Source organism: Alnus glutinosa, chromosome 11 (genome assembly GCF_958979055.1).
Source record: "Alnus glutinosa chromosome 11, dhAlnGlut1.1, whole genome shotgun sequence".
Classification (NCBI taxonomy): domain Eukaryota; kingdom Viridiplantae; phylum Streptophyta; class Magnoliopsida; order Fagales; family Betulaceae; genus Alnus; species Alnus glutinosa.
In genome coordinates this window covers 16,354,101-16,374,970 of record NC_084896.1, presented here as the reverse complement: position 1 = coordinate 16,374,970, position 20,870 = coordinate 16,354,101, and the positions used below count along the sequence as shown (strand labels likewise).

The 20,870-nt window shown below is 37.4% G+C and overlaps 1 protein-coding gene across 4 annotated transcripts; it reads right to left on the bottom strand.

The window, feature by feature from the left end:
* Positions 1 to 939: 939 nt before the first annotated feature.
* On the bottom strand, positions 940 to 20,112 carry LOC133881496 (protein LNK1). 4 transcript variants are annotated; one of them, XM_062320435.1, is made up of 9 exons: positions 19,930 to 20,112; positions 18,789 to 18,906; positions 16,913 to 17,493; positions 16,368 to 16,719; positions 15,657 to 15,732; positions 15,028 to 15,572; positions 10,170 to 10,318; positions 1,942 to 2,077; positions 940 to 1,262 (listed from the first exon to the last, which is right to left on the bottom strand). In XM_062320435.1, the coding sequence occupies exons 2-9, from the start codon at positions 18,810 to 18,812 to the stop codon at positions 1,155 to 1,157; spliced, it is 1,971 nt and encodes a 656-aa protein (XP_062176419.1). In that variant the 5' UTR covers positions 18,813 to 18,906; positions 19,930 to 20,112; the 3' UTR covers positions 940 to 1,154. The 4 variants fall into 4 exon arrangements, with proteins under 4 accessions (XP_062176419.1, XP_062176418.1, XP_062176420.1 ...); XM_062320434.1 differs by having other exon boundaries at positions 15,028 to 15,732; XM_062320436.1 differs by having other exon boundaries at positions 940 to 1,242; positions 15,028 to 15,732.
* Between the last annotated feature and the right edge of the window lie 758 nt (positions 20,113 to 20,870).

The window sequence follows — 20,870 nt, the reverse complement described above, 5'->3', positions numbered from 1 at the left end:
ACAGCAGCGATTAGTTATAGAGGCATAGAAGAATTCAGTTTTTAAATCCTTACAAGTTAGCCAAACTGATATGTTCAGAATTTTAGGGCTTACGTGGCAGCACACATGGCAGTATCGAATCCCAAAGATAGCAGTGAATAAGGAGTAGAATCTTCATATATTATTTCTTGAAGTGTTTTAGCTAATAAGAAATGTATTTTCTATGAGTTTACTTTTTTATTAGTGTCTTATGACCTAGCCGTCTCCTATATAAGTGCAACCCAAATCAATAAAATAGCATGCTGAATATTATGAAAACCTAAAACCTTTGTTGGTATCTTTGAAAGTCACGGCTCCCTTGAAATAGCAATTGGAGATCACAGCTCCCTCGAAGCAGCATATATCCATTTTCTTTGTTTTTTTTACTATTTGATTGCATCACAAACCTCCTGGGATTTTTGCTTCCAAAGTTGTTCTTGCAAGGCATCTTGGAGTTGGATTTCTCGAGCAACATTCTCTGGATTGGGAGGGACCTTGCTGGATGGCATCAATTTTTGCCAAGATGGCTTTGATATTACATGAGGGAGATTATCCTTCCTACCAAGGTGAGAATGGGAACAGAGATCTGAGAATCCTATCCGGCACTAATCTTATGTTGAAAGAAAGAGAGAAAAGCAAACGGGGGCTTAATCGAGCAGCTTAATGATCAAGGTGAAGTCTACTAGCCGGAACAATGCAACTAAGCTTAATGATGCCAGTCCTCGGCATGTAGCATAATGTGAATAACAAAATCCAAGTTAATTAGAGTAGTATGATGGTCCATAAATATTGGATCAAAGTCTATAAAATGAACAGGCCGAGGACATGTCGAGACAACAAAGCAAATGGTACGATTTAACAGGAATAATTGGAGGTACTAAACAAGGTCAGATTGGGATGCAAGAAAACACTAGTGAAAGATGAGGGGATAAATAGCTTATTAATTATTATGATGAATGCTACAACAAGGATATACACCAACATAGAAAAAGAAAGGCCATCTAGCAAATGAGATTCAAAACGATGGAATCAAATCTGGAATCTATGTTGGGCCCCAAATGTGATTATACATATTGATTTGTAATCATTTTCAAAAATAAACATATTTCACGATAATGGTGCTGGTGCTGACCATTTTATTTGTTGTCTGTCATCACCCTCTTTTTATCTGCACTGGCAATTGTATCTTCCTGGAAAACCTGTGTCTCAGCCATCGCCGAGGGGCTAGTAACAGACCCATTAATCTGTTAATTAAGATCCACAGAATAAGCTAATATTTTAAGACAGGCATCTACCACAACATACACTACATGATGGTTGATATGCAGGAAATGAATAGCTATTCCTATAAAATAGTTATTTCGTCATTTGGTCTGTTTATTTATTATTCCTGTAAATAACCATTCCACATGAAGGACTATTTTTCGTAATCCTCTAAAAAAATGAGAGGAATAGCTATTCCCTTAAAAGTAATAGCTCTAAAATTTTCTTTTCCCAAAAAAACCAATATTTATTTATTATTTTTTTTTCTGGACAAAAAAATAGAAATGGTCACAATAACAAAAGCACCGGGGCTGGCAGCGCCACCCCCATTGCTTGGGGGTGGTTGCGGCCACCCCCGGAGCATCTGTTGAGGTGGCCGACTACCTCCATCCATTGAAACTATTTCTTTTATTTTTTTTGCCAAAAAAAGAAAATGTTCTTTTGGGAAATAATTTCTAGGGTTCTGGTATTTTAGGAAATTTGGGCAAAATATGATTCAATTCCAGTTAAAAAATTTGGTCATTATTGTGTTCTTACCAAACGAAAGAATTCACTCTAACTTATTGTATTCTTGGTAATACTCATTTCTGTTCCTAATAAATCATCATTTCAGTATACCGAACATAGCCTAAATGCAATAGAAAGAGTGTGAAAGCTTACCAAGGCATGAGACTTGGGAGAGAATGCATTGTTAGCAGGCATTACAGATGCATCTGAGGGCCTGTGAAACAGTAGGTGTGCTATAGAGCGATCTATGGGATTTGTACCAGTTTCCACATCCACAAATCCAGTGCACCTGAATAAGGCCATTACAAACGACATGAAAAATGTAAATGAATATTAAAGTACATTCCTAGCAAAATTTCAGCAACTACAAGAAAGAGCAAGGTAGATAAATCACCAGGAGGATCTGGAAAAAAAAATCGAACTTTACTTTAAAATTCCAAGCAAAAGAAACATTGCCCACTTCACCTTTTAATTTAGAGTAAAAAGAGAAAATTAAGGAAGAAGAAACATTGCCCACTTCACCTTTTAATTTAGAGTAATAAGAGAAAATAAAGGAAGGGAGGGAGGGAAGGAAATTGTGTTTGAGAGAGAGAGAGAGAATATGCTAAATTCACTAAAGTACCAACAACATGAATTGGGCAGCTGACATCCAAACCAGCGTAATTAACTCCTATAGGCTTCGATTGGACAGGCTCTCTCTGACACGGCATCAGGGCATGGTGGCTGCATGTCTTTCCTCTTTGGTGAAAGTTCTGAGGTGGCATCTCTTATAGAGACATTAGAATGCATCAAATTAGATGCTGAAAAATGCCTGAAGAATTTGAGCACAAGCTTCTGCATTTCCTGTGCAAACGGGAATTTGGTCCGCAAACCCAGGCTTTTTCAATGCCTAGCAGTCCAGCCCAAGAGGCATTTCTCGCGTGCTGCCGTGCTGGGAAAGGGAAAGCCAAAGTGGGCTCCTTCCCGGCCCAATCTTCCCTCTCTGGGTTGGACATAGACCCTCCCGTTTTACAGGATTAGTTAGGGCCTGGCTCCCCTAACCTGAAAGCCACTTTTGGGCTGCATCCATCTTCGCTGGAACCTTGCCCGTCTAGCCCGAAGCCATCAACGAGCGCGGTCCAGCCTGTTCCGGTGACTACTAAGCCCCCCTTCGTCCTCATGTTTCCTCGGGCCACACCTTCGCTACTGTCATCGAGCGCAGTTCAGTTTGCTCCGGTGACCACTAAGTCCCGTTCATCGCCTCGAATCCTCGGGCCCCTCTGGATCCCTCGCTTGTAAGCCCCTTTTCGTGCCCTCCGGCGACCTCTGGGGTCTCTTGCGCTGCTCCAATTCCATGGGTCTCGCTGGTGTGGTCTCCTCCAATGAGCCCTTCTTGTCCTTTTCCCAGCCCTGCAGTATGTTTTCCTTATGTGAATCTGATCACACCGGAGCTGGAGTTCACACTTGGGGTGGGTTCCCCCACAGCTTCTTCTCAGAAGACGCCGGAGCTACCGTCTCCAGAGGGTATGGATCCAGATCCGCAGCCAGCCTCCCTTGGCTTCATCTCGGTGGCTGAGTGCATCGCTGAGCGTTTTTCTCTTCCTCAGCAAGAGGCTCATCCATGGCTCATTTCTGGGGGTTGCACTTCTCTTGTGGTTGACGACTCAATTCTCTCCTCAGCTCTGAATCCTTCTCTGTCCAGGTTGGTTGTCTTCACCCCTCCCACAGTGACTCAATCTCCCCAGCCTCTTGAGGGAATGGTAAGGAGCTAGGCTTGGTTTGTCCCAGCTTGGAGGTGGAGCCCACCCCGTTGTTATGTTACCCAACAATTAATCTTAAGGGGTATTCTGGGCTGTGGCACTCTGAATGGATTCCTTAGTTAGTCGAACAGCTCAGGCATGTTGTGGGGCTCTCGTGTGAAAGTTTTGAGAAACAGTTATCGGCCCTGTTTGCGGCTATTATGGCCAGCAATGCTAAACAAGGAGCGGGTTCTTCCCCGAAGGTGGGAAAAAGAATTTCGAGATAATTGAATAATTTGTTCTGCTCTATAAATTATGATGCACATAGCAGCAATGCATCACATGGTAGGAAAAGGTAAGGGCTCAAACAAATTTTTATGAAGCTTAAATTGCTTTCATGGAACGTGAGAGGGCTAAATGAAATTGACAAGCGGTTGAAAGTCAGAAAGTTTTTAAGGCAGTGAAAGGCAGACATTATTTGCTTACAGGAAACTAAGCTTGAGTTTATTTCTATCAATATTGTGAGAAACTTGTGGGGTTGTCTTCATGCTGGCTGGTGCTACCTTCCTTCTAGTGGGGCGTCCGGTGGTATTCTTTCATTGTGGGACAAGAGGGTTGTGGAGAAGATTGAGGTGTGTGTGAGGGAGTATGTTGTGTCCTGCTCTTTTAGAAATGTTGCAGATGATTTCACTTGGGCTTTTGCGGGGGTCTATGCCCCAATATTGATAGTCGTAGAAGGTCTCTTTGGGAGGCACTGGCTGGCCTTTTTTGTTGGTAGGATTTGCCTTTGTGCATTGTCGGGGGAAGCTCATCTTTGTTTTGCGATGACAGAGTTTTCAGACTTTATTTCTGAGCAGGGTCTCATGGATCTTCCCCTTTCTGGGGGGCTGTCTATGTGGTCCAACAATTCCTCTTGGTCTAGACTTGATCGGTTTCTCGTTTCTCCGGATTGGGAAGCTAATTATCCTAGGCTTCTTAAGAAAAGGGTTCCTAGACTGTGCTTGGATCATTTTCCTATTCTCTTTTACTGTGGTGGTATTCAAGAGGGCAAAAAACCTTTTAAATTTGAGAATATGTGGCTGAAAGAAGCTGGTTTTGTGGATAGGGTGAGGCAATAGTGGTCGTCTTATAGTTTTCAAGGCTCTCCTAGTTTCATTCTAGCTCAGAAACTAAAGGCTTTAAAGTTCAATCTTATAAGGTGGAACACTCAGGTGTTGTTATGTCGATTCTCTTAAACAAGCTTGCCTCGAGGAACTGCACACTTTTGATAGACTGGAGGCAAAGAGAGTGTTAGACTCCGAAGAGAAGCCGAGTAAAAGTCTGATCTCTAGTGACCTGGAAGAAATTACTCTTCAAGAAGAGATTAGTTGGAGGCAAAAATCAAGGATTCTTTGGCTTAAAGAAGATGATAAATGCACAAAGTTTTTCTATCGGCTTGCTAACTCGAACCAGAGATTCAATTCTATAGTTGCTTTCTGTTAATGGCTCAGTTACTTCCGATCCTACAGTTATCAGACTTAAAGTTGGCTAAGTAATCAACTCTGTATAGCCATCAAAGGAGGCATTTATATGTCAAGCAAGCCATGTGTAACACCCTCATATTTGATATAAGTTAGTGTGAGTTCTATCCTAAGGTCTTGGGCTTAGATATGTGAACCAATGTATTTGAACCTAGTGAACTTACTAAAATATGGATCAAGGCCCCTAAAAGAGATTATAAGGATATTTCATTTATTAATATAATGGTCTAATTCATGGCATAGTCTTATCCCTAATGATGTACTTAATTTAATGTTTCATTCATAGCATGTCATATAAGATAATGGGCAATAAAATCTTATGATTTTTAAATTAGCATAAATTTTATTAATTAGATACTTTACCAATTCTTAATCATTAGTAAGTAGAGCTCTTACTAATTAATTAGCTTTAAAAACATAAATCCATCCATTCTAATGACCACCTTGATAAGGGAAAACGCAAACAGTTAATGCTATGGACTAGTTAATAGATGAGATTTTTCCTTTTTGGGAGGGGCATGGTTGCTTTCTTTGCTTCCCAATAAAGCAACTTTGTCTATTAATCTCCAATTCCCCCATATGCACAGCCACACCCTTATTCTTCCCCATTCTTCCATTTCTCATTTCTTCTCCCAACTTCTCTCAAGCTCCCTCCAACCCCCTTCACACACCAACTTCTAAGAGCCAAAAACACCTATTACCAACCCATTCCTCAATCTACCACACTACTTTGCAAGGGAAGCTCTTCATCAAGTTCTCATATTTCTTAAAATCACATCATTGTAAGTAACCCATCCATTTTCTCTCTTTTGAAATCTCCATCATATGATATTCTTAAAATGTTTTACGAAAGTTTTATATAAATATTGTAGAATCGATTTGAACACATGAGAGAATGATTTTGTTGTTATTACTAAATAGACAAATAATTTCGTGTAGCATTAAATATATGAAAATTCACGAGATTATGTACTAACCTATCCCATGGAAAACATGTATACTATGCTTAAACCTATATGTGATATTTTTACATAAGCATTGAAAGAAACCCATGTGAGCCACAAAAGTATGACTATGACGCTTTTATTAAATGACCATATGTTTTGTCAGGTTGTCAAAAGCAAGTGTTCATAAACCCCACCGTTTTTGTTTATAAAAAGCTTGTGAATTCATTTAGTAACCAAAATGCATGATTTTGTAAGATGAGAGATTATACCCTAATAATTACATAAGTTTATGTTTACAAAAAAAGTTTCTCTTTGTAGAAAATACTTGTCCTTAAGAATGAAAACTTCATAATGACCCTTTAATAATGTTCTTCACGGAAATGACCTAGGATCTCATACCAGAAGTCCATAGTTGTAAAATGATATGAAAAGTGAAATTCTGATATTAACTCTATTTTAGTTATTTTATTCAAAAGTATGAAAATATTAACAAAATAAGTTAAGAGTAGAATATGATACATTTTATGAGAAAAAAATATAATAATAATAATACTTTATTTTTAGACCATGGTTAAAAATGTTAAAAAAAAGAGGGAAAAATTATAGGATTTATTCCTTACCTTATTTCTAAGAAGAAAACTTCTCTAATAATAGGGGGAAAGGTCAGAAATGTCAAGTAAGTTAGGACTGACTTTGAATTGGATTTGTGTGCCTAGCATAGGGCTAATTTAGTAGTTGTCGCATACTTTTTAGAACAGTATTGAGGTAAGTGATACTCCTTGCCCCTTCTAAGTGCATTTCAAATTAAGTCATTAACACTTCATATTATGCGCCTTATGGGAAAGTTCCCTTTAGCGTTTTAATTATCATGAAAAGTATTGTTTTATACTAGAATAAGTAGCAACTTTATCTCTTGTGAATGTATTTAATTCTTAATGATTATGATAACATGTTTTGCCTTAAAATGTTTGAAGGTTACATATTTATTATTTCATTTATTGCATGTTGTCAACACTTTATTTTTTTAAATGTTACCACATGATTTAAAAGCTCGAGGTACCAAAATGTTTTACTGCTATATGATACTCAAACATGGGTACGAAGGTTCGCTTATGAAAGGAGGTTTCCAAAAAGTCAAGAAAGTTTTCATTTTAGTAAATTAGATTTTTCCAAACGAAGAAAAATTTCCGTTTATGGAAAGTTTCTAAATAGGAAAAGTTTTCATTTAAGGAAAATTTTCCAATAAGAAAGTTCTATGTAAGGACAGGGTACCCCTCTACATGCTAAATTACATGATTATTGAAAGTTTAAAGAAGTAAATAATAAGCATGTGTGAGGTGAAACTATATTATGAAAAATTTTAAGATGTTTAGCCTAAAGAAAAGTTAGTAGCACGGTATCATGCTAGGATGGAGTGCACCACACTAAAGTTACGATTATGTGTGGCCATCACTAAGTTGTCATGCTAAGTGCACCAAGAAGTTAATCAGCTGGCTATGGCACATCCGTGGCCACGTGTGTAGCCAGATCCTCGAAGGTTGGATCGCACAACCTCATGCATACAGGGCGCAATAGTATGCGAGACCATAAATAACAAGTGAAAAGTGAATCTTTTACTCGTTAAAGAATCACGTCTTTATATCGAGTTTGATGAAAGAAATTGACTTATAAAATATTTTGGAACATATGTTTTGTTTAGTAAGACTAAGAAAAATGTCTTGAGAGCAAAAAATGAAGTTTAAATCAAGTAATTGCTTTATGTTATATGCTTAAGTCTAAGCTTCAATCTTAATGTTACTTTATTTCAAAAGGTCCCAACCTCAACCGTTTTAACTCGGTTGAGAATATTACTTATTGAGCCTTTCGCTCACCCCTTACTTTCTTTCTCTTTTCAAGTCTTGAGATGGTTGATATAGGTGACCGGGAAGCTTAGGTTCTCTGGGGAAATCATGACATTCACTTAATTTACTTTTGTTGCATCTTTGTTATGTTGTCAATGTGTGTCTCAGGTACATGCAAGAGAAGAGACCACTTGACTTAATAGTTTAGATTCTTATGCACTTATTATACTAAGGCCTTATGCTTCCAAAATATATATATATTGTTTCTCATGACATGCATTATAGTGGTCACATGTGCTCTGGATCCCAAATAAGTAACCTTTGCGCCTTTAAGGCTTTGAAGTTAACAAACCGGGCCCCTCAGGCTTGGGCCGTTACACCATGAATCTTGATCTGAATGTGAGGAAGATTTTGGTAGATTATTTGTTATAACAAGTGTGGACAAGGATAAGTGATCTTCACGTGAGAACAAAGACGAAGAGTGTACGAGTGTCAACGATTACATTATTAGTGTGCTTGCACTTTGTACCTTTGTTTGTGCTTGTAAAAATATAGTACGTGAAATTACTTGGTCTCTTGGGCTATCCACATTAAACACTATTTATCCTATAACATGGTACCAATAGGTAGGTTTGTATAGCCTATTCAGATTTTCTCTGTAGGACTAAACCAGTTTTAAATGTAAAACTGATTTTCATGTTTTGGTCTCTTGTTATGCTTGTCAATTGTCTTCTTTAGGGGTGGCTGCTTTGGGTGAGAGGCTCCGCTTTTCTCTTCCAGTGATGCCGGAGTGTGGGGCTCCCATTTACCCCTCGGAGTCTAAGTCGGTGTTGAGATACCACCGGAGATTGAAGGCAGTCAGAGGAGCTCAAGTGGACGCTTCTTTGTTGGCCGAAGCTGTGGCAGCATTTAGTGCTCCGACGGTTCCGTTTTTGGGTGGCCCTTCTCAACTTTTGGTCGGGGCCGTGGTCTAGAGTCCCTCGGTTGCCCAACCCTCGTTTGGTGGCACTGGGTCTGCTCTTCTTTCTCAATTCGGCGTGGGTGGGTTCTATAACGACCCACCCCCAACAACATAATATTGTTCGCTTTTAACTCTCACGAATCAGACTTTCCAGGAGGTCATCCATCTTGGTACTACTCTCGCAGAAGCATGCTTAACTGCGGAGTTCTGATAGATTCATGACCATCACGGCTTCAAACGCATTGTGTCAAGAAGGGTGTGAATATACATATAAGTACATACCCATTCTCATACCCAGACGATATAAGACGTCACAATCACCCCCTCTTAGAACCAGTGTCCCCACTAGCGACCTTTATGGGATCACCCCATTCTTAGTGTCGCCGTTGCTCTCCTTGATTATTGGGTGCTCCCCTCAGTTTTTCCCTATAATGTCTTGGTGGGAGCAACAATCTCCTTGTGTCTTCAAGGTGGGTGTATATTCAAAGGGGAGCAATCTTGAGGGAGAGGTTATTGGTTTCCCCGAGGCAGTGCAAGTGGCAAGGTCTTGTTATTGCACTATGGGGGTCTCCTATGGGGGGATTGAGAAGGATTTTTAGGATTTTTTGGCTCCAATTGATAAAGGGTAGTGCCAAGAGGTCTTTGTCTCTACTTCTAAACTTAAAGGGTATAGAGAGCTTAAGAATTTAAAATGTTCGATCAACTTCGATGCTAGGGGAGTTGGTTCTAGCCGGGAGAAAGGCAAGAGGGCTCGTGTGGTTGTGATGAGGCCTAGGTTTCTTTGCGGGTGTTGGATTTCCAAAGTGGGGTTTTTGGGGGTTTATTTGTCTTCGGGTTTTTTATGGTGTTTTCCTTTGTTTTTTGTTTTCTTTCTGTTTTGGTGTCCTTTTTGTATACTCCCTGTATGCTTAAGGACGCCTGGCACTTTTTAATGCTATTTTTTTATTACCTATAAAAAAAATGTCTTTTTATGCCCCGAGTACATAAGATTTAGGGTTTCCATCCATTAATTTACTACAAAATTTTTTGAAAGGGACGACAGAAGATAAAAGAAAACCTTGTCAGGATTCCAAGTTTTATGATTTTTAGAGATAGTCTACCACAATTTGGGTTTTATTACCACACTGATATCTAGGGTACTAACAAGTAGTGATAACTATGTGCTAAACAAATTACAATGCTTAGTGTCATGTTACATACATAGCATTCATAGCACCAGTGATTAATTTTTGTTCGGACAAGTAAAACAGAATCTTATTGAAAATAATAAAACGACCAATCACATGTACAATTTCTAGTAGACCAGAAAAGAATAGCGAAAACAGTCAACATTAATAATACGTCTTAGCAACCATTGAAAAAGGAAAGTTTGAGAGGAAACAGTGATTGCATACTTGTTTGTTTCTTGAACCATTAGTGCTCTACTTGCATCTCTGTCATCTCCATTGCCACTAATCAGATTTGCACAATTATGCCTTTGTTCAGCACTCCTAGCCAAGCGGTATAGACTATCCCTTATACACATTTTTGTCCTGATATCCAACTGAATTCAAGCAGTTTCAGCTCGGTCAATTTGAAAAATATTGAACACTATTAGGAAAAAAAAATTATAAATAGAACTATTAGTTTATGTGCAATGCAGTTACATATGAGGAAAAAAAGAAAAGACGACAAGAAATCAGATACCTATTGATGTGTCATGTATATTCATTCTATACAAAGAAGTTTTCTTTAAATGCCAATGTTCTAGAATATCAAGATTAGACTCATCAACATTTTGAAACATCTGAGAGGTCTGTGTATGTCAAAATCTTTGATAATTTTTCAAATTACACAAACACTAGCAGAAATTTTAATTTCAATATTATTCAAACCTTTTTCTTACACAAATAACATAGAATCTTTTTGCAATCTGTACTTGTAATCCGATACTACATTTAAACTATATGCTACTCTATTTCTACACCTATCCCTACTTATATGTGTTTTTGGTAGATAGATCATAAATATACTTATAAAAAATAAAGATCATAAATATAACTATGAACCATGTTAATGCACTGATCCATTATTTATCTCTTCTTTTCTCCAACTATATTAATCTGTAGATCACATATTGACAAGTTGGACCTTCGATATTAACCAGTAGACTGAAATGTTAGATCATCTACAAAATATCTCCAATTATTCAATGAAATGTTTTTGAAATTTCAATTGAATGTTTGAGATAGAGATAATTTCAACAGACGTATCAACAATATATTGGCTAAATATCAGTAACAAAACATTTATAAACTAATTTGTAGAATCATCAACTACTGTGGAATTCATCTGCTACCTTAAGCAAACATTTTGCTCCTATCATCTCTCCGGACACATTAAGAGCATTTCTAGTAATCTTACCAAATTTTACTAGTCAAAATAGCTAAAAACCACTTTTTTCTATTCTGGTAAACCATTTTTTTAAAGCACCTCGGCAACCTCACTATTTAACTATATACTATCACTATTCCATTTAAATAATATTTTTTTTCAGATTTCTTTATTCTTTCTCTATTTAATCTTTTTTGAATGTTTGTCTTTTCCTAACGGTCATATTTTTGAATATTTGTCTTATTCTAACGGTCGGTCATATTTTAAAAAATGTCTTTTCCAAATGGTCATATTTATGAATATTTGTCTCATATTTTTGAAAAATTGTCTTTTCCTAACGGGGTAGTGTTGAGACTGATTTGGGTGAAAAAAAAGAAAAAAAGAAAAAAAGAAAAAAGAAAAAAAAAAAAGAGGAGAAATGACAATTTTTAGTCTTTTAATGATTTAGTGAGTGAATAGTACTTACCAAAATTCGTGAGTACTGTTCACTCGCCAAATTTTTTTGGTTAAACTGGTGAGACTGCTTGGAGTAGTTTTTGAGTGATTTCACCAAATTGCCTCATCAAAATAGCTAAGCTAGAAGGAATACTTTTAACTCTTAACTGTTGGTTTATATCTCTACTAGCAAATCAAAACTTCATTGCCATCACACCAAACTTGCCATACCCTCCACAAGACCATGCCAAAGCCACCCAAGTGTAGCAGAGCTCCTATACCACACTAGCCTCCATGTTACCTTCGTATAACACCAACCATAACCAGCACCTCAACCACCTACAGACATTCTCTACTCAATTCTTTCGAACCCTTAAATTGATTATACAATGCATCATAGCATATATTTGAGTTCCAGTTTCACTCCTTGACATAGACAAGCTGGAGGGGAGGTGGGTCGGTTCGGCCCGAGGTTGGATGATGGGTTTGTTGGGCAAGAGAAGGAGGAAGGATGAAGAAGAGGACTGGGAAGGCAAGTGACTGTCGAAATTGTGCGATTGGCCATCGCTATTTTACGATTTCGTGGGTTATTGAAGATCTATACAGTGCTGGGAGGGAAAAGATGTCAAAGGCATATCCCAGTTTTCTACCAGGTGAGCAAAGATGATGCTAGTGCTGCTGGAGTATTTGTGGTTCGCCGCTGCATAGGTGTACCAGGAAATTGAGCAGAGCAGAAGAGGAAGAATATGAGCAGCCATTAACAGAGCTATCTAAGTGTTTTTTTTCGTTTTCAAAAGAATAGTGAAAATGTACTGCTCGATTGTCATGAGCTTACATGTCTTTCATCCAAAACAGAAATGGGAGGAAACTTGATGATATTAAACAGGAGCGTAGCTGCGCCGTGTTACTGGTATTGACTATTTGAAGCTTCTCACACACTTAGTTGATCATTACTAGCTCATCTGCACATCCAACCTAAAACTAGGCATTACCCATACTTTTTTTTTTTTTATAAGAAAGGTTTTATTAAAAAAGCATAAGATGTCCCTAAGTACACAGGGAGTATACACAGGAACTACCAAAGTAGCCTACAACAAGAAAGAAAACCCAACAACCCTAAAAAATCCACCAACCCAAAAAAACCCAAGCCCTCAAACCCAAAACCTTCGGGAGACCCCAGCCCTACACCACGTGCGCCTTGCCTTTCTTAAGCCGGGAGGACGCGCTAGAATCACTGTAATTGATGGCCTGATTCAAAACTTCCCTCCTGTCTTTGATCTTTTGCCGCGTTGCCTTAACTCCTTGATGGAAGTTCTCTTCAATGGCTTCCAACATCGCCAAGGATGGATCCATATCCTTATCACCATCCAACTCCCAATTCAAGGCCAATTCGGGAGGTAAAACACCCAAAGGGAAAGGGGAGTCGCCATCCTCCCCATTCCATATCTTGTCGCTCTGATCCTATGCAACCACCTCCCCAAACGAACCAAAACATACTGGCCACTTTTGAGATTGGGTCAAACCATTCACCCTGAAATCCTTTTCCTTAATGGTGGTGGGAAAACCTGGAGTCAACGCACCTTCCATAACAAACGGAGTTGACGCAGACACGACCAACATGACCAGGATCGGATTGAGAAACCCCCGCCAAAGAAAACCCCTCATTGGAGAGGGAGACTTACCCATATCCTTCACGAAAACTGCCACACCAGCGGAATCCTGCACTGGAAGCGCAACAACCACTGTCTTGGCTGGATCTTTGATAGGCGGAAGCAAAGAAAGAAACCCCGGCTCTTGAGCAACTGGCCTCAAAGCTTCCATAGAATCGGCAAAGGAATTCTCCTCCAAATACACTCTTCTGGCTTCCCTAACCTTCCGGTAATTTTTCTGGAACGGCTTAGAGTTCGACAACACAGGAGAAGAGGAACGCAACCTCTTCCCCAACTCAGCCGCCCCTGAAAAAGACGGTGCCGGTGAGGTGTGCTTTTTATATACTTTTATACTTCAATAACACTAAATTTACTAAAAAAAAAAAAAAAACTTACTTTTATATACTTACATCTAAGATGATGGAGGTCTTGTGTGTGATGTGTAAACAAGGCAAATTTTGTAAGCTTTTAAGCACAATAACAGTAATTAATAGCCCCCCCCCCCCCCCCCCCCCCCCCCCCCCCCCCCCCAAAAAAAAAAAATAAAAATAAATAAATAAATAAATTCTAGGCCTACCTTATAACACGAAACTATGGGACTTGTACCTGTAGAAAAGAATACATTAACAAAACGATAGTCATCAAAACTTGAACCAATGACCTCAAAGACAACTAGATTCTAACACCAAGATAAATTAATCCCAAAAGCATGAACTGTTAGAAAGTAGACTAAAAAGGTATATCAAGCCTCCAAACACACTGACACTAACAAGTAGTAGATTGCGTGATATCCCAGTTCCAAAATACCATTGTATTTCTCCTTTTATTCTTTTTCCCAATGTTTGCTCCTCTATCAATCATTTATAGCATTTTTGTAAATTGAACGGGAAAAAAAAGTGATGAAGATCATAGTTTACGTGCTATAAACCTCAATGCTAAATATTTATTGGTTTCTAGTTCTGATGTTTTATATTTCAAAGATTACATTAATAATTGTATCTAACTACAATGTTTAATACATCATAGATTGGCGAAAAAGATTAACTGACATTATGTTAAATTACCACTTGTCCCATAAGTTTAAACTGATAGAAAGAGGTAAATTTAATCACTTAATCAATATTTTAACATTCCCTTTCACGTGTGGGCTCAAACTCTTTTTTAATAGATGAGACCCAACACGTGAAATATTTTAATTAAATGGGGGTAAATTGATGGAGACAGGGTTTGAACTCAAGACCTCTGCTATGATACCATGTTAAATTACTACTTGTCTTATAAGCTTAAGTTGATAGGAATGGGTAAATTTAATCATTGAATCGATATTTTAACACATTACAGTAAGTAAACAACATTACATGGTGGGCTTTCAATAGGGTTTAGGATTTTTTTTTATTTTTATTTTTTTCTAAAAAAAAAAAAATTAGGGTAAGGAAGGGCAAACAAAGGCCATATTGAGTTTTGGGACAGGACAGGGTAATTCTCTATAGCCGAAGGTCTAAATTAAGAATACTGATCCCCATCCCTAATAAGACAGATCCTACTTCATAATTAAACTACCCATCCGCATTTCATTGACCCTGTCTTGACATTCTTGACATATTCAAGAGTTAAGAGTTAATATGCATATTCTGAGATTAATGATATAATTCAGCTCTCACATGGTACAGCAAACAAGATCATTATAAGATAACATATCATTACACACACAACTCAAGTTTTCAAAGAATCTGATGGTACCATGATAAATTTAAATCTGGGTATTAACTACTCGAACTTCAGTAATCATTTGTACCTGTTCCATTACTTGCTGAAGCTGGCAAAAATTAGTTGCTTCTAGTGAGATTTCATCCGGCACAGAGCTCATGCAAGTGCTCTCCTGTACGTTTGAAGAATCTAATTCTGTTGGAATTCCTACACTAACTCCTTCGACTTCACTATGAGCTTCAAAGTCAATTTCAGAGTGCTGCACTTGCTTCTGAGCTGAAACTGGACGACAAAATGCCATTGGAGTAGACATATTTACTTGTTTAAAGTTCCTAGTAACTGGAGGTTGTAAATCCTGGCACAGCTTTTTGCTTGTTTCATTAGTTGTTTCTGCCGGAACCTCAAATGAAGGACCATGAGAGCTCTCTCTGGACTGGACTCGATTTGATGTGTAGGAAGAGTCATTAGGAGAGGGAGATATAAGGCCATTGTTCTCAGCTTTGTTACCTGATGGAGTAGGACAAACTGAAATTTGATCTGAAGGATGACTATAGTCCAGGAGCATGCAGGGTATCTGGGTCTGCATGTAACTCAAGGTATCAGGTCCTGTGTTTTGTTTATGTTGATGAATTCCTATGGAGGAAAAAACATCACATGATGAGTCCCCATAGTGATGCTTTGGATCTACAAGTTTACCACAATAGTTAAAAGAACCACCATTCTCTAAATATCGGTCTTTTCTTTTTCTTTCCATTCGATTCTGGTTCTTTGACTGCTTTCTATGTATATTGATCTGTGAAGTGTCAAGTATTCACACAATTTGTCAAAGTTACAAGTAATTATATTTTTCATAGCATAAGGGAGAACAGATATATAACTAGATATGTAACTGTCAGATGTTCACATAGATTAAGCATTTAAAATTTATATGGAAGAAATATATCAAATCACTTCTCAGGCACAAAGCTGGTCAAATTAACGTATGTATGCTTAAGAGAAGGCCGGAGAAAAGAAAAAGAAAGAAAAATAAAATAAAATAAAACACAAGAGTGACCAAACTAACTGAAGGTCAAGGCATTAACAAGTGAAGCAAGGTCAACATAAGGGTAACTAAAAAACAGAAAATTACAAGGTGTAATTTTATGTCAAATACACGAGATGCGTTTATTTTAATGAAAGCTTTTGTTGCCAACCACATTACCAAATTGAAGTGAAAATGACAAAAGGTTGTCTCATGGTCTGGATATTACAATGCATTGTTTTTTAAGGTACCATACCATTATATATATATATATATATTTTAAAAAACTTAATACCACCACTGATATCAAGTGACTGCAAGATGAATGTTGGAATCTTACAGATTTTGTCTAAACAGAGGGAATAACATTTTTAAGGTAAGCAGTCAATTGAAATCATAAGAACTACCTGTTCTTTGGGCGTTAGGTCATTCCTACTCTCAATTTTCGTATCTGACCCATTCACAAATGATAACCGACCAAGAGCAGCAGGGTCATCAATATCTGAAGTCTGAGAATTCATTTGATTGCCGATGGGGACACTTTTCTTGTTGGAATCATTGATTGGAAGACAGGCATTGTTTGGCCCAGAAACTTCATGACGTTGTTGTATACTTTTCAATGCACTTGCCTCATGACCTGAAAACTTCTTGTCGGACTTCAATGCGTCTTCAGATACTTCATTAGCATTTGAAGGTGAGAACCAGCACAACTCGTCTTCATTACTAAGAGACCCGAGTCCAAAACTTGAATCACAACTTCTGTAAGATCAAAAGGAAGACCATATTTGCTACTAAATCATTAATTGCAAAGAGATCCATAAGCAGTATACACCAAAAAAACAAAAAGAAAAAAAAAAGAAAAGAAGAAGAAGAAGAAGAAGAAGAAAAGAAAAGAAAAGAAGGAGAATAACAAGAAAATATCAAGAATAAAAAGAAGGATTTTGAAGACCACCTAAACATCCTGTCAACATCCTCAAAATTTTCTATATTCGGCCACCAATAGGATAAGAGATCATTACTTTCTTTTTCTTCACGATCATTGTCCAAAAAGCTGAGATCATTTTGTGTTTGGGATATGTTACTGAGTGTATAACGGTACAAGTTATTATCAACTGCAGCACACTTGTCATCCAAGATAGGATCATCAGCACAAAACTCACTGCCAGCTGAATCTATTTTCCCATTTTTGAAACAATGGCTGGGCATCCTTGTATCATCAGATTCAATACTTGCCATGTCTTTAAGAGAGTCACTATCACGTGAAGAAGGAAAAACACCATTAGGTGTTTGAGACCATGGACCCTTATCCAACATTGCGTCTTTCTTGGTCAAAATTGGTAAATCCTTTTTCTCCTTTCCCCGAATACCGAGTTTAGTTGCATTAGGAGCATTACTTGTAAAACCAATTACTTCACGTCGTGGATTCTTACAGCCATCACTCTGTACTGCAAATCGATCTCCGCATTCATCACTAGGATGAGGCACTATATGATCGTCACTCCCACCAAAGTCATCCCACAAATTATCTTCAAGCTGCAACATCATGACCAAAATTTTAGCCACGATACTAGACACAATTCAGGAACTATGAGAAAATTTCAAACATATCCATCAGAATAAGAACCGCAGAAGACATTCATTATAACACTAGCCTGTAACCTGCGCTGTGTGCGGGCGTTTTTTTTTTTTTTATCCACCATATCTGATAAGGACTGGTGGCTTAAATGGTTCTCTGGAAAAATAATAAGGCAGAAAAATTTGTTGTGAGAATAAGCAGGGCACCATCTGTCAAAAATCTTGCAATGTGTTTGCAGTACACTGAGAGAGAGTTTTTTTTCAGAATGACAACTTTAATTTGGTGCACGTAGGCCCCTAAACTACACTGCAAGCATGCAAATAGCAACTTAAGTTTCTAAAGCATTAATGCCTCTAACCTGTAGTTTGTCTTTAGAGACCAGAAATTTATGTAGCAACTACTCGTGGCCTTTAAACTTAAATAGCAATTTAGAGACCAGAAATTAAAATATTTATGTAGGAAGAAAATGTATTGAGAAAACAGTACACTCAGAAACATCGAGAAATTAATGCTCCAAAATAATTTAAAGAAACTAAATAAAAATTTAAGAAGAATGAAAATGCGTCCATGCTTTTTGCAAATTATTTCTAAAGGAAGCAAAAACAATCACATAAATTCAATATTTACAATATTAATTCATGGTGGACAAATTTGCATAATATAGTAATTCACAAAAACAAAGAACAAAAAGCAAAAAACACTTTCGATGAAGATTTGATGCAAATATCGAATAATGAGTATGTTATATCAAATAATTAACGATTTTATAATTAATAGACAGTAAGCCAATATAAGATAACTTCAAAAAAAAAAAAAAAAAAGTCAAATCAATTCTCTTTTTGAACTTCCTAATAAAAAATATAATACGTGAACTATGACCACCCAAAAACATCAATCCATAGGCATGATTGAAATCTTTCTATCCAAGTCCTACAAGGTAAGGAATCAAGAAAAGAAATCTGCTAACAGTATATGCTGTGCTGAAATTCTTCTGAGTCTTACAAGTCCTAGGAATAAAGGAACAAACTCTTCTATGTAGTAACCCATCTAGTAGAAGCAATTTACACAAAAATAAAAAGGATCACAAGTTTTAGTGGGTAACTATAATGGATGTTAGGTTCAAACAATCAGGTAAAAGAAAAGACACCAATAAAAAAATAAAAAATCTCATTCCCTATGCAAAGTTGATTTCATAGCGCACATTAAACTTTCAGAAAATGGAACTAATCTGACTACATGAAAAATATACTACCTCACACATGTAAATGTCTGACATTCCTCTAGATGCTCTATCCCCCACCCCAGTCACATGCAGTTGATTGGTGTGAGGTCATGCTTCTAGTGAAATTTCTATCTCCAAAATCAGCTTCCTGAGTAAAAAATAAACCAAGGAAAAATAAATGGTGATGTTACTGTCACGTTGCAAATTGATAACACTAAGGTCACTTGATTAGAAAATAGAAGGCAGTGGAGTGGAATATGATATAAAAGAAAATGATCTCTATAGAACCAAATAGCAATAATCTGATTGTTATATACTATAACGAAGCATTCTGTTTCCTCAGTCCAACATGATAAAAAGAAAAAATATGAAAGACAAAAAGGTACACATCCAGAAACACAAAATGATACCCAGACCCTGAATATCTGTTTGGATACCAAGATAGAATGAAAATTGGGTCCTATTTGTTTGAGAAGGAAAACCCGACTAAACAAGCACTACCATTGTACTTAATCTTAGATAAGCAGTTAAGTTTCCTTCAGTCCCAGATAGTGAACAATTTCAGATTATTTTCATTTCAATAACAAAAAAATGAAGCATATGCCAAAGCTCCAAGATAACCGAAGATTACAAATAACAATGAAGTATAACCTAAATAAATGTTATGAAATTTGCGAAAGGAAAATACACGCACAAGAATTTCGATTCTTATATTTCTGTTCTTGACAACCAATCCAATGACTGTATGATGCTCAATCAAGCGCAAATCCAACATTTTCTGCAGTGAAAAACCTAAGCTTAATACTTCAATTATTTCAAACAATTTCCATCATCCAAAGAAAGCCTAAATCACCCCAGAACACAATTTTAAAACGTGCCACATTTTCAGTTAGTATTTACTTGCTTTGCTTAATTTTAAGGAAAAGATGGAAAAGCTAAAATTAATCGAGCCAAATACTAACACTATTAGACGGACTAGCTTCTGCACAGTAAAAATAAAAACGAAAAAAAAAGTAAAACAGAATAGCATCCTTTCATTTCTAATATTTTCTCAGCAGGCAAACGGAGTATAAAACAATAAAAAGTCAAACATAAGGAAAAACAAAGTTACTAGAAGCTTCTAGTGGCAAGTTCCCAATTAAATCAGCACCGATCTCCCAGCAAAACTCACCTGAAAACCAAGATTTTCGTGGAAAATCAAAACTTTCCGGCAAAGTGAAAATTCCGAGTCAAGGTTCAAAGACAATCACGGACAAAACCGAACAGGCTCAATCTCTCTCAGCTGGCTCTCTGATCAGGGACTTCTCGGAGCTTCCAGAGCTCTCCTTAGCAGGAAAAAAAAAAATATTGTTAAGAATATTTTATTAATTTTTTACGGTAAATTAAAAAGGGTGAAGATGAGGACGACACGTGGCGAGGAGATCGATGCGGAGAGAGGTGGATATCAGAATTCGTGGACGAGAGGTTGGGGATGAGATCCGATCACTTTCGAGGAAGTGATTGGTCCACGTACTTGGTAGGTTCTGAAAGCGCGACACGTGGCGAGGGACCCAATCGTTGGTGGGGGAACATTGTGTGGTGCTCGTGTTGTGGCCTGAGTGTACGAGTCGTTGAGCGTGATGACGCGGTGTCATTACTTTAGTTCGGCACTTATCTTGCGATTTTTTTATTCGAAAAAAAAATAAATAAATAAAAAAGAGAGAGAGAATCATTGGTATTGGCAGCCGACCTTTTTCGTCATTTTGTGGTCTGTGATCGTGCAGTCAATCCTATAGGGCCCGAGCGGCCATCTGATTGACTAATCCGACCCGAATTTTGACCCGGCTCAAAGCCTCAATGTGTACCCTTTATCCCTTTTATTTAATGTTTATTTGTCACTACCCACTTCGCAAGTGCTAAGCGTTCTCCATTCACCCTTTAATAACTATATAACTTTTAGGTCGCAAAATATTTTACTTCGAAATAATATAAAAAAACAAAAAAAAACAATAACAAATGTTGTTTTTTGAAGCCCATAACTAATATATCTGATAGCTCTTTGTCTGGTTGTGGATCTGAATTATTTTCTTTGGTTTGGTCTTAAATTAGGGGTGGGCGTCGGTTCGGTAGGCG